This window comes from Myotis nattereri, assembly GCF_964212035.1.
Source record: "Myotis nattereri genome assembly, chromosome: 12".
In the NCBI taxonomy this organism is placed as follows: domain Eukaryota; kingdom Metazoa; phylum Chordata; class Mammalia; order Chiroptera; family Vespertilionidae; genus Myotis; species Myotis nattereri.
Window position 1 is genome coordinate 54507802 of NC_138087.1, and position 18447 is coordinate 54526248.

An 18447-nucleotide genomic window follows, 5' to 3' on the forward strand; every position below is an offset into this window, starting at 1 on the left:
TTCATGCACTGGGTCTCTAGTATACAATAAAGGACAGTCTCTTTCATAAATTGTATTGACAAGGAAACTGGACCACTATCTTATACCATACACCACAATAGTTAACTCAATGGATTAATGACTTGAATGTAAGACCTGAATCCACAGAACTCCAAAGGAAACATATGCAGTTAAGCTCCTTGACATCTGTCCTGGTGAGTGATGATTTTTTTTTTTGTATTTGACACCAAAAGCAGAGATCACAAAAGCAAAACTAAATATGTGGGACTACATCAAATTGAAAAGCTTCCACACAGCAAAGGAAACCATTAACAAAATAAAAAGGCATCCTACTGAGTGAGAGAAAATATTTACAAATCATATATCATACAGTGTTAATATCCAAAACTGAGTTTAAAGAACTCATAGAACTCAATAGCAAAGAAAGGCAATCTGATTTAAAAATGAGAAAAGGGCCCTAACTGGTTTGGCTCAGTGGATAGAGCATCAGCCTGTGGTCTCAAGAATCCCAGGTTCGATTCCGGTCAAGGGCATGTACTTTGGTTGAGGGCACATCCCCAGTAGGGAGTGTGCAGGAGGCAGCTGATTGATGTTTCTCTCTCATCGATGTTTCTAACTCTCTATCCCTCTCCCTTCCTCTCTGTAAAAAATCAATAAAATTATTTAAAAAGAAAAAATGAGAAGAGGATCTAAACAAATATTTTTCCAAAGAAGACATACAGATGGCCAACAGGTACATGAAAAGATGCTCAACATCCCTAACCATCAGGGAAATACAAATCAAAACCACAATGAGATACCACCTTACACCTATTAGAATGGCAATTATCAAAAAGACAAATAGTGTTGGAGAGGATGTAAAGCAAAGAACCCTTGTGCACTGTTGGTGCAGCCACTTGGAAAACAGTACAGAGATTCCTCAAAACATTAAAAAATAGATCATAAAACACAGAAATTCTACTTTTGAGTGTCTAAAGAAAACTAACTCAAAAAGTTGTATGTGCCCTGTGTCCATTGCATCATTATTTACAACTAGAGGCCTGATGCACGAAAATTTGTGCAAGAGTAGGCCTTCCCTCCTCCGGCCGCCCTCCAGCACCCAGGCTGCTTCCCTCCTCCTGCCACCTGCGGGCACCCTGGACCCTGGCTGGCTTCACTCCCACCCTGGCTTTGTCAGGAAGGACATCCAGAATGACGCCTTGTCTATGGCCATACCACCCTGAACGCGCCCGATCTCGTCAGAATGACGCCTCAAAGAAGTCTGGTCTAATTAGCATATTACCCTTTTATTATTATAGAAAATAACCAAAATATGGAAACAACTTAAGTTTCCATTGACAGATGAATGGATAAATTGTGCTGAATACACACACACACACACACACACACACACACACACACACACGGCCCGGTGCACGAATTCGTGCACGGTTGGGGTCCCTCGAGGTGGCCTGTGGAGATCGGGCACCAGCTCGCAGCCCCAGCTCATGCCCCTAACCTTGCAGCCCCACCTTGGCCTGGTGTCACCCCCTCACCTGCTCCACCATCCTGCCTGCAGGGCAGCTCCCTTAGCGCTGGGGAGCCAGCCCCACCTTGGCCTGGTGTCACCCCCTCACCTGCTCCACCATCCTGCCTGCAGGGCAGCTCCCTTAGCGCTGGGGAGCCAGCCCCACCCCCGCTGCTGCCACTGGTCGCTGTCTATGGGGTGATCGGTGGGGTGATTGAGCCCCCGCTTGCACCCACCTTGGCCTGGCGCCGCCACTCACCTGTTCCACCATCCCACCATGGTTCCGCTCTCGTCAGGGCCCATTGGGACTGGCAGCACCTCTACTGCTGCCCGCTGCCAGCACTGCAATGCCTGCCATGTTCTGAGCCACCCCCTGGTGGTCAGCATACGTCATAGCGAGCGGTCGAACTCCCGGTCTTCTGATTGAACTCCTGGTCAAACGACCGCTCAAGGGGACAATTTGTATATTAGGCTTTTATTATATAGGATAATGGATTATTATTCAGCCATAAAAAATAAAACCTTGCCATTTGTGACAGCATGGATGAACCTTGAAGATATTATGTTAAGTGAAACAAATCAGACTGAGAAAGAAAAATACTGTCTGATCTCACATGTAGAATCTAAAAAATAACAAACCAAGTTCATAGGTATAGAGAACAGACTGGTGGTTGCTAGGGGTGGGAGGGTAGATAGATGGTGGGTGAAATGGGTGAAGAGTCAAAAGTTACCAATTTCCAGTTACAAAATAAGTAATTAATTGGGGATGTAATATACAGCATGGCGACTGTAGTTAATAACTGTGTCGCATATTTGTTGCTGAGAGTAGATCTTAAAAGCTCTCTTCCCAAGGGTAAAAAAATGTTATAACTATATATGGTGACAGACTGATCATTTCACAATATATTTTTTAAATGTTACCTAATAATGCTTTCTATTATCAAAGTTATTTTTCTTTTGGTTAAGAAATCCATATTAGATGACTTAAAGAAATTACATGACCTTCAGAAAACAATGCAAAAATGTAAATCTCTTCTGGGAAGGGAAGTGCTTTTAGCTAGTTGAGTTAATTTAAGAACAATATAATAAAAGTGCTAGGATTTCCACAAGGACGTATATTTATTTTTTCTTTAGAATTTGGCTCAGTAACAAAAACATTTACATTAAAATAAATTAAGATATGATAATTAACCATATGCAATAATTATGTTGGAATATATTAGTCTCCCCATGAATTTAATGAAAACTAAGATTTGGTTTTAGATTCAGTACCATCCTTCATATATTTAGGTAGCAATGCAATTATCTGATGTATAGAGTGGTTACATATTTCATGAAGGAACATCTGATGCCCATTCACCATACACCCTCTTACCCCAGACACTGATGGCCAAGCAGACTACTTCCCTCCCAGGAATCACTGGGAATGTTTCAACAATAACCAAGACCTGGACTATTTCCGGGCTGGTAGAATTCTAAGAATCTTTTTTTTTTTTTTTTTCACATTAACCCACTAGGAAGGAGAACAAATGTAATATGGATTACTTAGCTTTATTTTATATTGCTAATACTGAAACAATATTATTATAGAAACCTTGCAGTTCTCCTAAAGTAATAAAATAGTTTGAAAAACATGTATAAGCTTTTCTAGCTCATTTAAAAGTATCCATGAAACCTATCATTAGTTCAAATACTGTGCTCCTAAAATTTACACAGCACAGAGGAATATTTGATTCAATTCACTGCTTACACATTATGCCACAAATAAATCAAGTTATTACTACTGCGATATTATTAAATAAAGCTTTTGATAGCCTGCAGTAAATTAGAATATATTCACATTTTGAAAGCTTTTTGATATGAGAGGTTACGTAGCTTAGCAGAAAAAGCACAGGGGATCTGGGATCAAACCCTGTCACTTAAGACTCACTAGCCACATAGTTTTAGGTATGTTTAAACATTAAGACAATTTGAGGTTCTTTAAAATGGGAATTAAAACACCGATGTCACAGGCTGCAACAATTTAGAATAATGTATTTGAGGCACACCTAGTTCAGAACCTGGCACACAGTAGGCACTTAATAAGTGGCGGCTATTAGTTTTTCTTCCAGGTTGTAATTGACAGCAAGAACCGTGGCCTCTGTATCATGAAGCATGGAATCTTATTGAGCCGGAAGCCAGATTCACAGACGTGGGCTCTAGGTCTGACACAAACACTGCCATGATAGACACTCCAGGGCCATATTCAATGTTGTATGAAAGGCTACTGAAGGGAGAGGTGTCTGCTTGTCAGTGGCAACAATCCTTTTGAGATGGTTAATCTCCTTCAGAGACTGTAAGTCCTAGTGGGTTCTCAGCTGCCCTTAAGAAGACAAGGTCACTAAGGCCACTGTCATTCAGATCCCTGGTCTAAGCTGCTCAAGGTTCTGTGAGAGTAATAACAAATAATTTTGGGGGTGACAAATTTGTCCAGTATCATGATTGTGGGAATGGTTTCACAGGTGCATACACATACTGAAGCTTATCAAACTGGGCACTTTAAAAACACCTCAATAAAACTTTTTTTAAAAAGTTCACTTAAAGCTTTCATGGTGAGATTTCCTTCTGTGCCGACTAGATCCCTTTCTATCATCTAATTTTAGGGAGGAAGGATTAATAATCCAAACTCTAGTATCAAAGTCACATTCCGAAGCAACACCTGCCGGTCTGAGTGGTACATCTAGTAAGCAGAGGTCTAAGGCTATTATAGCTCCTTTTGACACAGAAAACTGAGTGGTATTTATAGGGTGTGAGCTGAAATGACCCCAGAAAGAGCAACAGCTACAAAAATGGGGGTTGGGAAAGGTGACTTTGGAAGAGGAGACTAAAAACACAAACTTCTCTGCAAAGTCACCTGCCAAACACCAAATTTAAATATCAGATCTGCTTTTAAGAAATGCACATCTAAAAGACAACCTGAGAGTCTGTCGGTGACCACTCCGGGGAAGCCTAGTAGATCCTGCGTGTTGTGTAGTCCAGAACCATGCTGGCGGCCCCGAGCAGGGCAGGATCCACCAAATCCGAAACCACCACGTCCACATCCTGGACCGAGGACAAGGCTTGCTGGCGGATGACGTCCTTGACGGTGTGGATATAGTGACTGGCTAGGACTCCAGAGAGGATCACAAGGGAAGGATTCACAGTGTGGAGGATGTTCACAACCCCAAGACCCAAAGCTGTTCCAGCTACAGAAAAATAAAAAAAATAAGTTTCAGGAAGAGAACTAAATTAAAAATGCCGAAGACGAAGATGGAAAAGAGCCAGCAGCCAGGAACATCCACACTGTGTAATAAAAAGCACCTGAAGCCATACTTTTAAAGCTATTCATGATTTTTTTTTTTTTTCAGAGAGAGGAAGGGAGAAGTAGAGAGGGATAGAAACATCATTGATCAGCTGCCTTAGCTGCCTCCTACACCACCACCCCCCCCAAACACACACACACTGGTGTTCGAGCCCACACCCCAGGCATGTGCCCTGAACAGGAATTGAACCGAGACCTCCTGGTTCATGGGTTGAAGCTCAACCACTGACCCATACTGGCCAAGCTCATGATTTATTCTGACTGAGAAAATAATCATGATACTTTGGAAAAAAGCTGGGTATAAAATGGTATGTACTGTACTTTATGGTCTCAACTATAAAAAAATAGAAATACTGGTAGGAAATGTTAATAGTTGATATCTCTGAAACAGTAAAACTGAAAGTGACACTTTTCCTTACTCATATTTCTCTAAATTTCCTATAAAATGAACAGGTTGTTTCTTCATAGTCGTAAAACTAAACTAAGAAACAAAAAATCCCGCTTAAAAAGACAATGCTGCCAAATACCTTGAAGGCAAGCCCCTTTCTCTCAGTAAACAGGAAAAATGCCTCTAAGTAACACTCCAGAGCACCAATCCTGAGGGAAGCTGAACATCTGGGGGAGCCCCAGGTGGTCTCAGGGCCTGTCCCCTTTGGCAGAGCTGCCAGGAGCTGACACTCACCTGTTCTCAAGATGCTCTGGGCTTTCACGTTGCCAAGTTTCGCAGCTTGGATAAGATGAAGTGCACCCACAGCTTCATCTTTTGGCACTGACATCCCTTCCACCAAGAGCAGGTCTTCTGTTTGAGCAGAGGTGAGGAGGAGAGACAGTCAATCATGAGCTGTGGCAGCCCTGTGGGAGGCCAAACTACAATGGTGCCAGTGGGCAGCGAGCCCCCAAGTGAGAAGACAGTATTTTCACATTTGCAAAGCTCATCACTCATAAACATCCATATGTATTCCCCAGAGGCCTCTGCTGCCCTCTCGTTGCCTGCTCATACACTGCCCAAAACGTCCCTCACTAAAATCCTCAGTTCTGAGCTGAACTGCCTCCTCCCCTCTAGCATTCCCACTTCTCACTTGCAGATGAAGCAGAGCCCTTGCAGTGCTTCCCCCAGCAAATCCATCAGACTCCTCTGCACTCCACCCCCTCCTTATCCAGCCCAGATGCAATGTGGCATCACCGGCCAGCGCCCCGCTTTCCATGGAGGAAGGCACAGCACCTAGGAAACAGCACAGACCTGGTTCAGCTGCCAGCTCTGTCATTACGAGCTGCACAACCCTGTCCATTTCATGTCACCATGTTTCTCTTCTCTGTGAGACTGGGGTAATATACTAATACCCATCCTAGCAGGATTATTTTAGGGATTAAATGACATAATGGACCATAAAGTATTTTTAGTGAAATGGGGGCCAGACTAATGGTAAATAAACAGTAGGTATTTCTGTTACCTATAGTCCTTTTTTCTGTCCCTCACTCTGCCAGTCACCAACTCAGATCAACCTGCCTCCTTCTCTATTGAGCATGGGCTCTGATGAGAGAAAAGCTAAACCATGCAGACTGCTTACTGAATGTCACCTGGTGGTCGCCCATCTCCTGGGGGCCCTCACAGCTGCCTCTCCTAAGGCTTCACCTCCTCAGACCTTCTTTCCCTGCCCACCCTCACTCTCACCTGACCAAGACATTTTCATATTTATGACCTCTCAGATAATAAAGGACAGGCAGGAATTCCTTTACTTTTCAGCCCCCAACTATAAGCAGGGTTGTACATGCACATCTTCATTCCTTTGTTCCCTCTCTTTGGACCCTCTGCCAGGCTTTGCACTCATCTCTTCCCCCCTCTTCAAGGTCCTTTCTGTAGGGACCATCCTTTCTCCCCTGCATTCCCAACCGTTGCTTCCATTTCCACTGTCTCCTTTCCACCTGCACGTGCTAACAGATTCCACTTCTCCCCTCTTCCTCATTGTAGTTAGGCGTCTGCTTCCACTATTTGATTGAATTTCGTTAAGACAGGCATTTGCCCCCCCAGGGGAGAGGGGGCAGAAACTGATTCTTGGGGACAAAAAATCTTTTTATACAGAGAGTACATAAACAAAGAACATATCTGTGGTATTAGCGTTTCATGGGGTGAGATGATTAGGAAAAAACATCTAAGCAGGTTCCTTATCAGGGGTGATAAAAACAAGGTTGAAAAAAATACTTCAGGGCTTCAAGTGATGTCCTCATGACCAAAACCAAAGAACGTTTCTGATTTTCTCTTACTCATGAGCAGCATTTGACACTACAGGCTACAATCTCCCTGAAACACTTCCACTTTTGGCTTCTGTGACTTGACCCTTTCCTGGTGTTCCTGTTTTGCAGGATTCCATTCTTGACTTAAATCGTCCATTTCCCTTTCAGTGGTTTAACTGTCACCTCCACGCTGATTCCCAAATCCCTACCTCTAACCTAGTCCTCTCTCTTGAGCATCAGGCCCCTGTAGCCGGCTGCCTCCTATGCATTTCCACCTGCATATGGATGTCCCACTGGTACCCAACTATTACCTTCCTTCAAAACCTGTTCCTCGTCTTATATCCCCAACCCCAACTTGCCCATCCAGAAGACTGGAAGTCACTCTATAGAACTGCCCCATTTAAAGCTATCCTCTATTCAACTACCATTTTCCTCCCAGGAAACAAAAATTTACAATTCAGTGAAGAATCTAAAATTCAGACCTGACTGTATCTTTTCCCTAAAATTTTTCAGTGGCTTCCCCATTCGCTGGGTTTGGCTTGCCTCCTACTACACGATGCTCTGCCTTCATGCGCCAACATCGCTGTCTCCCAAGCTTGGGAGCGTCCCCGTGCCCACTCAGACTTGCCTCACTGGTGCTATTTACCCTCTGACTCTCGACCTCTTAGGACAGCACCCAACACTCCCTTCACTGGACGGAGAAGGTGGGAGGGAACGCCGGTGTCCTTCTACACATCTGCATTTCTTGGCCATCATTCTCTCTGCACCTGACACACATGATATTAAATGGCTTCCTCTTGCATTAGAATGGAAACCATCTTGACTTTTATAACATCTAGAAACAGCATTAGTTCAAATAGACCTTTTAGAATTCAAAAACTAAACTACGTTCCTCCATTTAATTCTTCATTAAAATGTGTATTGATGTGTATTAAGCCCCTGTGCTAGGAGCTTAGAAAACAAAAATGAAAGACAGCCCTAGCTGGTTTGGCTCAGTGGATAGAGCGTTGGCCTGAGGACTGAAGAGTCCCAGGTTCGATCCTGGTCAGGGCACATGCCAGGGTTGCGGACTCAATCTCCAGTAGCGTGTGTGCAGGAGGCAGCCAATCAATGATTCTCATCATTGATGTTTCTATTTCTCTCTCCCTCTCCCTTCCTCTCTGAAATCAATGAAAAAAAATATATTTTTTAAAAAAATGAAAGACATCTTCCCCATTCCCCTGGAGCTCAGGACCCGTCCCCCTCCACCCCTGCAGAGGAAGAGTGTTGACATGGGTCAGGACTAAGGAAGCTTTGGAGCTTCAGTATGAGAGAGCCCCACTCATATTCTAGGAAGGGAAAAGGTTAAGAGCTCAGGTTTCAGTGCTCAGCCCCCTTTGGAATACCTACTTTGAAGTATTTTCTACCATTTGGCTATTTAATCCCTCAGAATAAAGAAACCAACCGTCATGTAGCTTTTTTGCTTCCTTCTGCAAGGCCATTCCAGAGGCATATGCTTCAATGCATCCATGGCTTCCACAGGAACAATCAGGCCCATCTAGAGACACAACAAGGTGGCCAAGTTCTGCAGCACAGAAGGAACTTCCATGGATCAATTCATGCTGATGGATGATTCCCCCGCCAATTCCTACAGAGAGACAGCAATCCTTGAGGTGGCTCTTCATTTGAGACAGAAAACTGATATGGCAATACCTCATCTGTTAAGGAAAGCTTGGGAATATGAGGTTCTATACAGTGCCTACTTTCCTAGTAGCTGAAACTTACTAAGTACCAAAACTATTTGGAATCATCTTGGATGGAAATAATTTTAGCAGATCCTCTGATACCCTGTGTTGCATCTCCTTGACTCACCTTGTGATGACAGACCACCTCAAGTGCACACTGTCCACTGTTCTCCCCGAGGCTTTCTCCAACACTAAAGAACTCAGTCAACCATGCAAGCACAGTGCCCAGAGGCAACCCTCAACTAAGGCAAGACAGGAGCCAGCAGACCCAAGTGGACAATTCTGGATGGTATTCTGCAGGCTTTTTGGGAGGTTCCAGTCGATTTCAGCCCCCACTGCCCTCAAGACAACTTTGATCATGTCTCCTCTAGTGACTCTCCTACTCTCTTCCCACTCCCTCACTCCTGCTTCCCAGGATCACTGCCAAAATAAAATACCCACACCTAAATCCTTGTCTCAGACCCTGCTTTGGGGGCAGACAATCTTTCTAAGGTATCAAATACCTCCTACTTTCTTAAACAGAATATGAATATGATTTTGCCTCCTCTTAATACCGTGTCTAAAAATTTTTGATTCAGGAATTACGAATATCAATGACTGTCTTGTTATGGAATTTGGGAGTTACTGAGGAGTAAAGGCCGTTCTGCCTTAGCAGGCTCTGCTTTTTAGTTTTCCTGCCATGTGTTACTTCTGGTGGCACCTATTCTTCAACGCCCACCCCTCTCATTTGCAGCTTATTAACTGCTCTGTGCCAGGAAATGATAGCCCGACTTGTGACACTGTGTTCAAGACTAAGAGAAGAAGTATATGAGCTTAAAGGGGAGGTAGTATAATGTAGAGTTTAAGAGCACACAAGTGCTGAAGTTGGGCATATCTAGGATCAAATGCTGGCTAGACCATGTATTAGCTGAGGCTTCCTCATTTAAAAAACAAATTGGGACATCAGCAAAAATGGCAGAGTAGGAAACTCCAAAAGTGCATCCCTCCACTAAAGCAATGACTAAACTGGCAACTTTTTTGGAACTCTGGAAACTAAACAAAAGTTTGCAACAACCAGGGGAATGCTTTATCTGAATATTAGTAAGAGCTTCCTGGCATTTTCTGGTCCCACTAATCCCTCGGCCTCTTCCCCTCGCCACCCCCCGCAACCCCCACCACACACACACACACAAATTGGCAGTGGCCTTGAAAAGTAGCCCCCGTTCCCAGTACAGATGGCAGTACTAGAGGGAGCTGAACAAACCTTATTCTTAAATAACTGTGGTGGTTTATTTTGACCAGCTCGAAGGACTTGCCTTTATCTCACCTACCTCAGAACTCTCCCAGAGCCCAGGGGGCTGCACAAGGGGCATTTGTCACAGGCATTTAACGGCAAAATATACTTGGTCTTTGCTGCTTAGGGAACTGGGTAACTGGGGGCAAACAATATACTAACCAAACACACTAGGAGGAAAAGCTGGGGGATGAGAAGCTTTGGGGAGTAAGGGGTTTGAATAGCTCTGACAAGCTCCTGAGATTTTAGAAGGCCACAGCCATGCTCAGAAACGACCTGAGCAGATTGCAGCTCTGTGTGGCTCACTTTCAGGCCCTACTCAAGCAAGGTGCGAAGTGTTAAAGGTGTGCCCCAGCACACACTCTTGCTCCTGAAGCAACCGTCCCCTACTCTTACCTGTGCCTGTAATAAATGTCACGAAGTTTTCCAGGCCCTTTCCTTGGCCAAATTTCCTTTCCGCCATGGCAGCACAGTTGCCATCATTGTCTACCCACACGGGGAGATGCAAAGTATCAGACAGGGGAGTCCTGAGGTCCACAGAGTTCCATTCTTGGATCAGTTTGGTTGAATGCAGCACAACTCCTTCCCGAGGATTTACACGGCCACCTGTGGAAATACCTGAGCTCCACCACAAACACAAACACAGGCAAAGGAACTCTAATTAGCAATCTTAGAAAAGTGTGCCAACTTTCTGGGCTTGGGACACAAATTAATTCACCCAACATATCCTAAGACAAATATTATGAAGGATTGCAAAGAAATGACAAACAGTCCTGAGCTAAATCTATAGTTCCCAGATATACAGTACTAACAATGCTTTTCCCATAATGCTGGTTGGTGGCCACAGACAGGGCCTGGAGACAGGGAGTTGATGTTCGGTCATGCAGCAGGACTCAGTAAGTTTTGTACATTAAAATGAACATTTCTTGGACATGTAATTCACAATCTTACCTATGCCCAAAATTCTGCAGTTCAGTTTTACAGCTTCTGCTGCAGCTTCTACACACATCTGTAAGATTAAATTAATCCTCTCTTCATAGGTTTTAGGATTGAACTGAGTATACTTCTTAACTATTTCACCCTAAAAGAGAAGAAACAACACCTTCTGTCTCACTGGTCTTCACTAAAGAGCACACACAGTGAATCTTTTGTCCTTTTTCACAATGTATCGGACACCGCCACAGGACAGTTCTACAGATTCCGATGACTGTTTTAGAAGGGAGCCACTGTCTGGCTTGGACCAGCCCTTGGATACACCAAAGTCGTTTTCTGGGAAGTCAGTCTGGGATATGACTGTTGAGGTAATGACAACTCCAGAGCCAATCAGATGACCATCCCTCCCACCCCCCACCCGTCTCTTTTTTTTTTTTAAGTTTTTCTTTATTTTGGAACTGCCTTTATGTACAGACCTCACAAAAAAAAAACACAAAAAAATATGGAACGGTTCACGAATTTGTGTGTCATTCTTGCACAAGGGCCATGCTAATCTTACCTGTATCGTTCCAATTTTAGTATATGTGCTGCCAAAGCGAGCACCCCGTCTCTTTTTTAAAACAATTTTTTAAATTGATTTCAGAGAGGAAGGGTGAGGGAGAGGGAAATAGAAACATCAATGATGACAGAGAATCATCAATAGGCTGCATCCTGCATGCCCCCTACCGAGGATCAAGCCTGAAACCCGGGCAGGTGCCCTAACTGGAAATCAAACCATGACCTCCTCGTGGGTCGACACTCAACCACTGAGCCACACCAGCCAGGGTGGGCCCTTCTCTTAAGCATAAAGTCAATGTTGGCTAATCTTAATTTTCATTAAAAGGTCATATTTTACTTTTTCAGGTTGATAAATTTTCCTTGCTTAAATACCGAGGCAACTAAGTAAATTTCCTTAAGTACCTAAGCTTTAATCACCTCCCATAACTGAAGCCAGTAATGGTATGGTACCATGATGTCTACATTACTGTGTTTTCTGATATGCTTTAATACCATCAGGGATAGTCCCTCCTTATTATTCTTGTTTTTAAATTGTCTTTGTTCTCACTTGGGCATTATTTTAAGGAAATTTCAGAATAATGATGTTGAACTTTTAAAAATTTCATTTAGCCCTAGCCAGTTTGGCTCAGCAGATAGAGCACTGGCCTGTGGACCAAAGGGTCCCAGGTTCAATTCCGGTCAAGGGCATATGCCTGGGTTTCGGGCTCAATCCCTGGTAGGGGGTGTGCAGGAGACAGCCAATTAATGATTCTCTCTCATCATTAATGTTTCAATCTCTCTCTCTCCCTCTCCCTTCCTCTCTGAGATCAATAAAAATATACTTAAAACTAAATAAAATAAATAATATAGTTAAAACTAAAAAATATATAATGGAAAAATGCTTTTTTAAATTTTCATTTAAATGTTGACTACGATTATGTTAAATTCATAAGTCAATTTGGAAAGTGCTGGCATTTAAAAAATACTCAGCATTCCCAGACTGGTGCAGCCACTATGGAAGACAGTATGGATTTTCCTTAAAAAACTGAAAATGGAACTCCCATTTGACCCTGTGATCCCACTTCTAGGAATATATCCCAAGAAACCAGAAACACCAATCAGAAAGGATATATGCACCCCTATGTTCATAGCAGCACAATTCACCATAGCTAAGATCTGGAAACAGCCTAAGTGCCCATCAGTAGATGAATGGATTAGAAAACTGTGGTACATCTACACGATGGAATACTATGCTGCTGTAAAAAGGAAGGAACTCTTACCATTTGCAACGTCATGGATGGAACTGGAGAGCATTATGCTAAGTGAAATAAGCCAGTCAATGAAGGAAAAATACCACATGATCTCACTCATTCATGGATAATAGAGACCATTATAAACTTTTGAACAATAATAGATACAGAGGCAGAGCTGCCTCAAACAGATTGTCAAACTGCAGCAGGAAGGCCGGGGAGGGTTGGGGGGCAGGAGGTAGGGGGGTAAGAGATCAACTAAAGGACTTGTATGCATGCATATAAGCATAACCAATGGACATAAGACACTGGGGGATAGGGGAGGCTAGGGGACTGTCTAGGGCGGGGTGATAAAATGGACACACATGTAATACCCTTTGTAATACTTTAAGCAATAAAAAAAAAAATAATAAAAAAATAAAATAAAATAAAATAAAAAATACTCAGCATTCCCAACCAGGATATTTCTTAAGTCTTTACATTTTACAGTAAAGTTTTATAATTTTCTTTATATAGATCACACAGTTGTCTGGTTTTGATTATTCATAGATGATTCTGTTGTGATATTCTGAATAAGATCTCTTTTTCCACACTTCTGTTGTTAATGGATTTTTATACATTTACAAAGGTTAGAGTGGTCACTCATCTATCTATATATATAAAAGACTAATATGCTAAGTGTCTGACCATCCAGGTAATGACATCATGTAGCAATGCCCAGCTTCCTCTCCCTAGCGACTAGCGTCCTTGGAGTTTCTTCAGCCCAGGAACATGACTTGCTTTATAGCCAAGTGGAAACATTTTACACTGTAACCAAATGTCTGTGAAACATTTTCCCGTGCCTCATCTCATTTTATCCTCACAGTAGTCCTGGATTAGGTAGATAGGAGACTTGGTGGAATCCTATTTTCATTAGCCAGAAAACGGAGATTTAGAAAGCTTAGAAACTTGACCTGACTGAAAAGAAGAAATGGTGGACCTTGAAAATGACTTCAGGTTTTCTCACTGCGCAGAATACAGTCAAACACTGCTGCAGTTAAATATTTTACCCTTTGTTCTCCCTGCATGATCTGCAATAATAATCTGCTTCGTATTGATAGTTGCTGCTGTGCTGCTGACAATTACCTGAAAGAGAAGTTGGGGTGCTTCACTGGGCTGGAAAAAGGTTAGCTAAATCAGAAAGCAGGCCTAATTAAGCAAGTTTATTCTATATCTATAAAAGGATTAGTTGACTCATGCATGCGTGATACATATAAAGCTCTCGCTGGTGCCAATTGAACGTGTGTTTCCATCTGTCATTGTCAACTGTGAATTTGGTTGACATTTCTACTATAGAGAAAGGGCGAATAGCAATATTAAAATATTTCTTCTAATTAATTTCCTTTCAGTGTGCACGAATTCGTGCACCAGGCCACTAGTGAGTGCCATAAAACCTAAAGTTGTGATTCTCAACCTTCACTGTGTATCAGAATCACGTGGGCAGCTTTGAACAAATATTGATGCCTGCCCTCCACCTCCAGAGATTCCAATTTAATTATTCTGGGGGTGGGGGTAGGGGGCCAGGTATTTATATATTTTTTAAAGGTTCCAGATAATGTTATTGTGCAATCAGGAGTGAGAAACACTCACTTACCTAAAGGAGAACTAAAATCTTTGCCTTCAATTTCATATAAGTAGAAAGTTATTGATATTTATATATTTATCATATCTAGCTATTTTACTCAATTGGCTTATTAATTATGTAAGGTTGTTTATTCACATTGCCTATAAATAACATTTTTGTTTTATCCTGTCCACACTCTCCATTTTTGCAGTTTGTTCCATGTTTTATTCCCATCATAATTTCCAGAATTATGTTCAATAATGTCACAGAAACATCCTTCTTTTCCTCTTGATTGCAGTAATAATGCCTCTAGAATTTCACCATGACAAAGGGTGTTGGCCACTGATGTAGAATATATTATCTTCATGTTAAGAAAATATTCTCTTACTGGAACTTTGTAAAGAGTATTAATAAAGGAGGCCTTCGGCTTCTCTTGAGAAAATCATATTTTGTTTTTCTTTATTGACCTAAACAACTTTGTGTTTAAAATCTTTGCTATTTCCAAATAAAAAAAGAAAAAGAATCTTTGCTATTTCTAATAAACTCCTGAAACTTTATATATCAACAATATTTCAAATAAATATTTTTCTGGTAGGTTTATTCTTTCTTGTTAAATCATCAGAGATCATTTTAACACAGACAATTTGGTATTTTTATGAAGGCTCTCTCAACCTCTGTCAGCACTGTGGTGATGGTTTGGTTAAGGGAGTGAAGGTATGCTGTACTCAACCAAAATCATATTCTAGAGGAGATACCATTCCCGTCACATTTGCAGACACCGTCCCTAGGTAAGGAATCAGCATACTCCATAATCCAAGCTATTAACCAAATACAGAATTTCAGGTGTCCTGGGTGGCAAAAGCCCTGTCTGGGGCCGAAGTGGTCTCCCATTGTCAACTTAAGTCTCCTAACTTGGCTTCCCCAAGAATTTTACTTCTTTGAATGTTAATGATTAGTAAAATAATGACAAATACTGTAATGAATCCAAAAAGTCAATACTGCCCTAGCTGGTTTGGCTCAGTGGATAGAGCATCAGCCTGGGAACTGAAGCGTCCCAGGTTCTATTCCAGTCAAGGGCACATGCCTGGGTTGTGGGCTTGGTCCCCAGTGGGGGGCGTGCAGGAGGCAGCCAATCAATGATTCTCTCTCATCACTGATGTTTCTATCTTTCTTCCCCCCCCCCCCCCGCTCTCTCCCCCCCTCCTTCTCTGAAATTAATATAGAAATTTAAAAACACACACACAAAAAAAACCCCACAAAAAGTCAATACTGTGGGCAAATGATTACAAGCTATCATGTATGCTTCTAGTCTTACCTTCCAACCATACTTTTTAAAAATCAATTACTCACATGAGATATGAAGTTAAGATCTTAGGAGTACTTTTACCTTCATGCTGACTATTGCAACTCGGAGGTTTGTCCCGCCAAGATCAACAGCCAAGGCACTCAGAGTTTCAAGAATATGGTCAATGTCTTGAGAGATATTATCCTTCACAGGAGGAAAGCAGAATTTCTTTTGTAGTGGCTCTTGAAGATCAATAGATTTGAGAAACTTCAAAATCCTTGGAACAGCATTTCCATCCCCATATATCTTTGAGCTGCAATATCCAAAAAGTCCAATTAAATGCTTCTCTCATACATGCTAAATAATATTGAAGACATATTAATGGAATCTCAGACTTGAGGTAATAAAATTTGTACTTTTTCTTTTGAAAATAACAACATATGGATCTCTTTAGCAAACACAGTAAGTAAGCACATGTCACCAATGCAATGTTTAATTCTATTGTTGACTGAAATACAACTATTTCCAGCCTGAGGTACCATTAGAAACTACCTATATTATCAAAGAAAAATTAGTTTTGGTAAGCCCATATCAGAATATAACAGTTTGTGACAATGAATTTTTTTAGTTTTTATCTTTACCTTCGTGGGGAAAAGTTATTTTCAGGAAAAAACATTCGAATACATGGGACAACTCATTAATTTGAACTAGAAAGGAGGGTAATCTAAATTAAAATGCTGAACCAGACTTTTTTATTTTTACTTGTACCTTCAGGGTGAACTAGATTATTATTTCTCTTTTTATTTTTTTTTAAAAAAATATATTCTTATTGATTTCAAAGTGGAAGGGAGAGGGAGAGATAGAAACATCAATGAGAGAGAATCATTGACTGGCTGCCTCCTGCACACCCCCTACTGGGGATCGAGCCCGCAACCCAGGCATGTGCCCTTGATCAAAATCGAACCCAGGACCCTTCAGTCCACAGGCTGATGCTCTATCCACTGAGCCAAACCAGTCAGGGCAGAATTAGATAATTTTTATTTTAAATGTTTTTATTGATTTTTAGGAAGAGATAGATAGAAGCATCTATGAGAGAGGAACGTCACTGATTGGCTGCCTCCTGCATGCCCCATACTGAGAATCAAAACCCAGCATGTGTCCTGACCTGGAATCAAATCGAATTGAATCGAACCGCGACCTCTTGATTGACGCTCAACTGCTGAGCCACACCAGCCAGGCTAAACTACACTATTTTAAAAGAAAATCAGTTATACTGCTTTATAATACTTATGGAAATTCAAAGTAAGCTAAAGAAGTATTTCCTAGCTATGTTAACTAACTGAGACAAATAAAATTATTCTCCATCAGAATCCTTGGTACAGTAATAGGGGGTATATTGGCAAGCTCTGTCTCACTACCAGCTAGGGATCTTAGGGATGGAGAATGAGAGCTGTTTGGATGATTAAACAGTGACTACAGCTGGAAATGGTGCTCAAGGCATCTCCTCTTTTAAATCACTTTTTAAAAAGAGAGTATGTACTCACCAAGGGTACTGTTTACCAAACTGAAGGTGCAGCGCTTGCAATATTTTGTCTTGGGTATCAGCATCCCGAACATGAAGAACATTCTCCCCTAGGAAAATCCAGGGACACAGTATAATGATTCAGAAGCAGGAATATCCAAAGAATAAAGAAATTAGCAGTATGTTATCCTCATAATTATCCCTGAAACCCAGAGGTCTCAAATAAGTCTTCTTTTAGAAAGACATCAACTTTTCTACTGTTTATCCTTTAAAGCTCTCTCAGCAAAAGTATACATCTATCAAATACTTAAGGGCACTAGGTCCTTCATTCCCAAATAAAATCAATCAGATTTTTGTATGTTTCTTGAAATAAGTAAGGTGGCTTAATCTAGAATCCACAAGTCATTTATCTAGTCATCTAGCATGTCCACTCGTTCAGTCTGCCCTCCCTCCCATCTACTTAGCCAGTTGTTCAATCAGCTGGTCAGGCCAAGTTGGTCAGTTAGTCAATTAGCCATCAGCTGTTCACGCAATCACCTTCTCTCCACGTAGTTTCTGACCAACATGAAGGAGTAAATATAGTGAAATGCCATGTTTTTCAATAAACTTGGCTAAGAAGAGAAGAGCAGAAGGGTGGTGGCTGGAAAGAGGTATGAGGTCAAGGAAGGGGTATTTTTATTGTTTTGTTTTAAGATATTCGAGGCTTAGGCATGTTTAGATGATAAGGAAGCTAAAGATACATGAAAGAGAAAAGAATAACTGATAAGTCCCTGAGAAGGCAGGAGGGGTGGCAGGCTAGCAGTGGACAGGCAAGAGAAACCCCACACCCCACACCATCCAGTATAAAGAAGGGAAAGACAGATGGGTCTGTGGTTTTTGTTGTTGTTATTAATCCTCACCCGAGGATATTTTTCCATTGATTTTTAGGGAGAGTGGAGGAGAGAGGGTAAAACAGAGAAACATTGATGTGAAAGAAACACATTGATTGGTTGCCTCCTGCACGAGCCCCGAACAGGGCCTGGGCCAGGGAGGAGCCTGCAACCAAGGTACATGCCCTTGACCAGAATCGAACCCTGGACCCCTTTGGTCCACAGGCCGATGCTCTATTCACTGAGCCAAAATGGCTAGGGCTGGGCCTGTATTTATAAAGTGTGGTGGCAGAAAGTACAAAGACTGCTTCTGACATAAGACTATGTTGCTCAAACCAATATTAAATTTTCTGTTCACATCTTATTTGAACT

The 18447-nt window shown here is 41.9% G+C and overlaps 1 protein-coding gene across 1 annotated transcript in view; it reads right to left on the bottom strand.

Moving 5' to 3' along the window:
- Positions 1 to 2609: 2609 nt before the first annotated feature.
- The window catches only part of GNE (glucosamine (UDP-N-acetyl)-2-epimerase/N-acetylmannosamine kinase), a 45490-nt gene continuing 29652 nt past the window's right edge, over positions 2610 to 18447 (bottom strand). Inside the window, exons 6-12 of the mRNA XM_081102926.1 lie at positions 17229 to 17316; positions 15787 to 15997; positions 11028 to 11157; positions 10473 to 10694; positions 8524 to 8706; positions 5530 to 5646; positions 2610 to 4731 (exon numbers count right to left, since the gene is read on the bottom strand). Coding sequence (XP_080959052.1) covers positions 4496 to 4731; positions 5530 to 5646; positions 8524 to 8706; positions 10473 to 10694; positions 11028 to 11157; positions 15787 to 15997; positions 17229 to 17316 — 1187 coding nt within the window. The 3' untranslated portion in view covers positions 2610 to 4495. The remainder of the gene's footprint in view (positions 4732 to 5529; positions 5647 to 8523; positions 8707 to 10472; positions 10695 to 11027; positions 11158 to 15786; positions 15998 to 17228; positions 17317 to 18447) is intronic.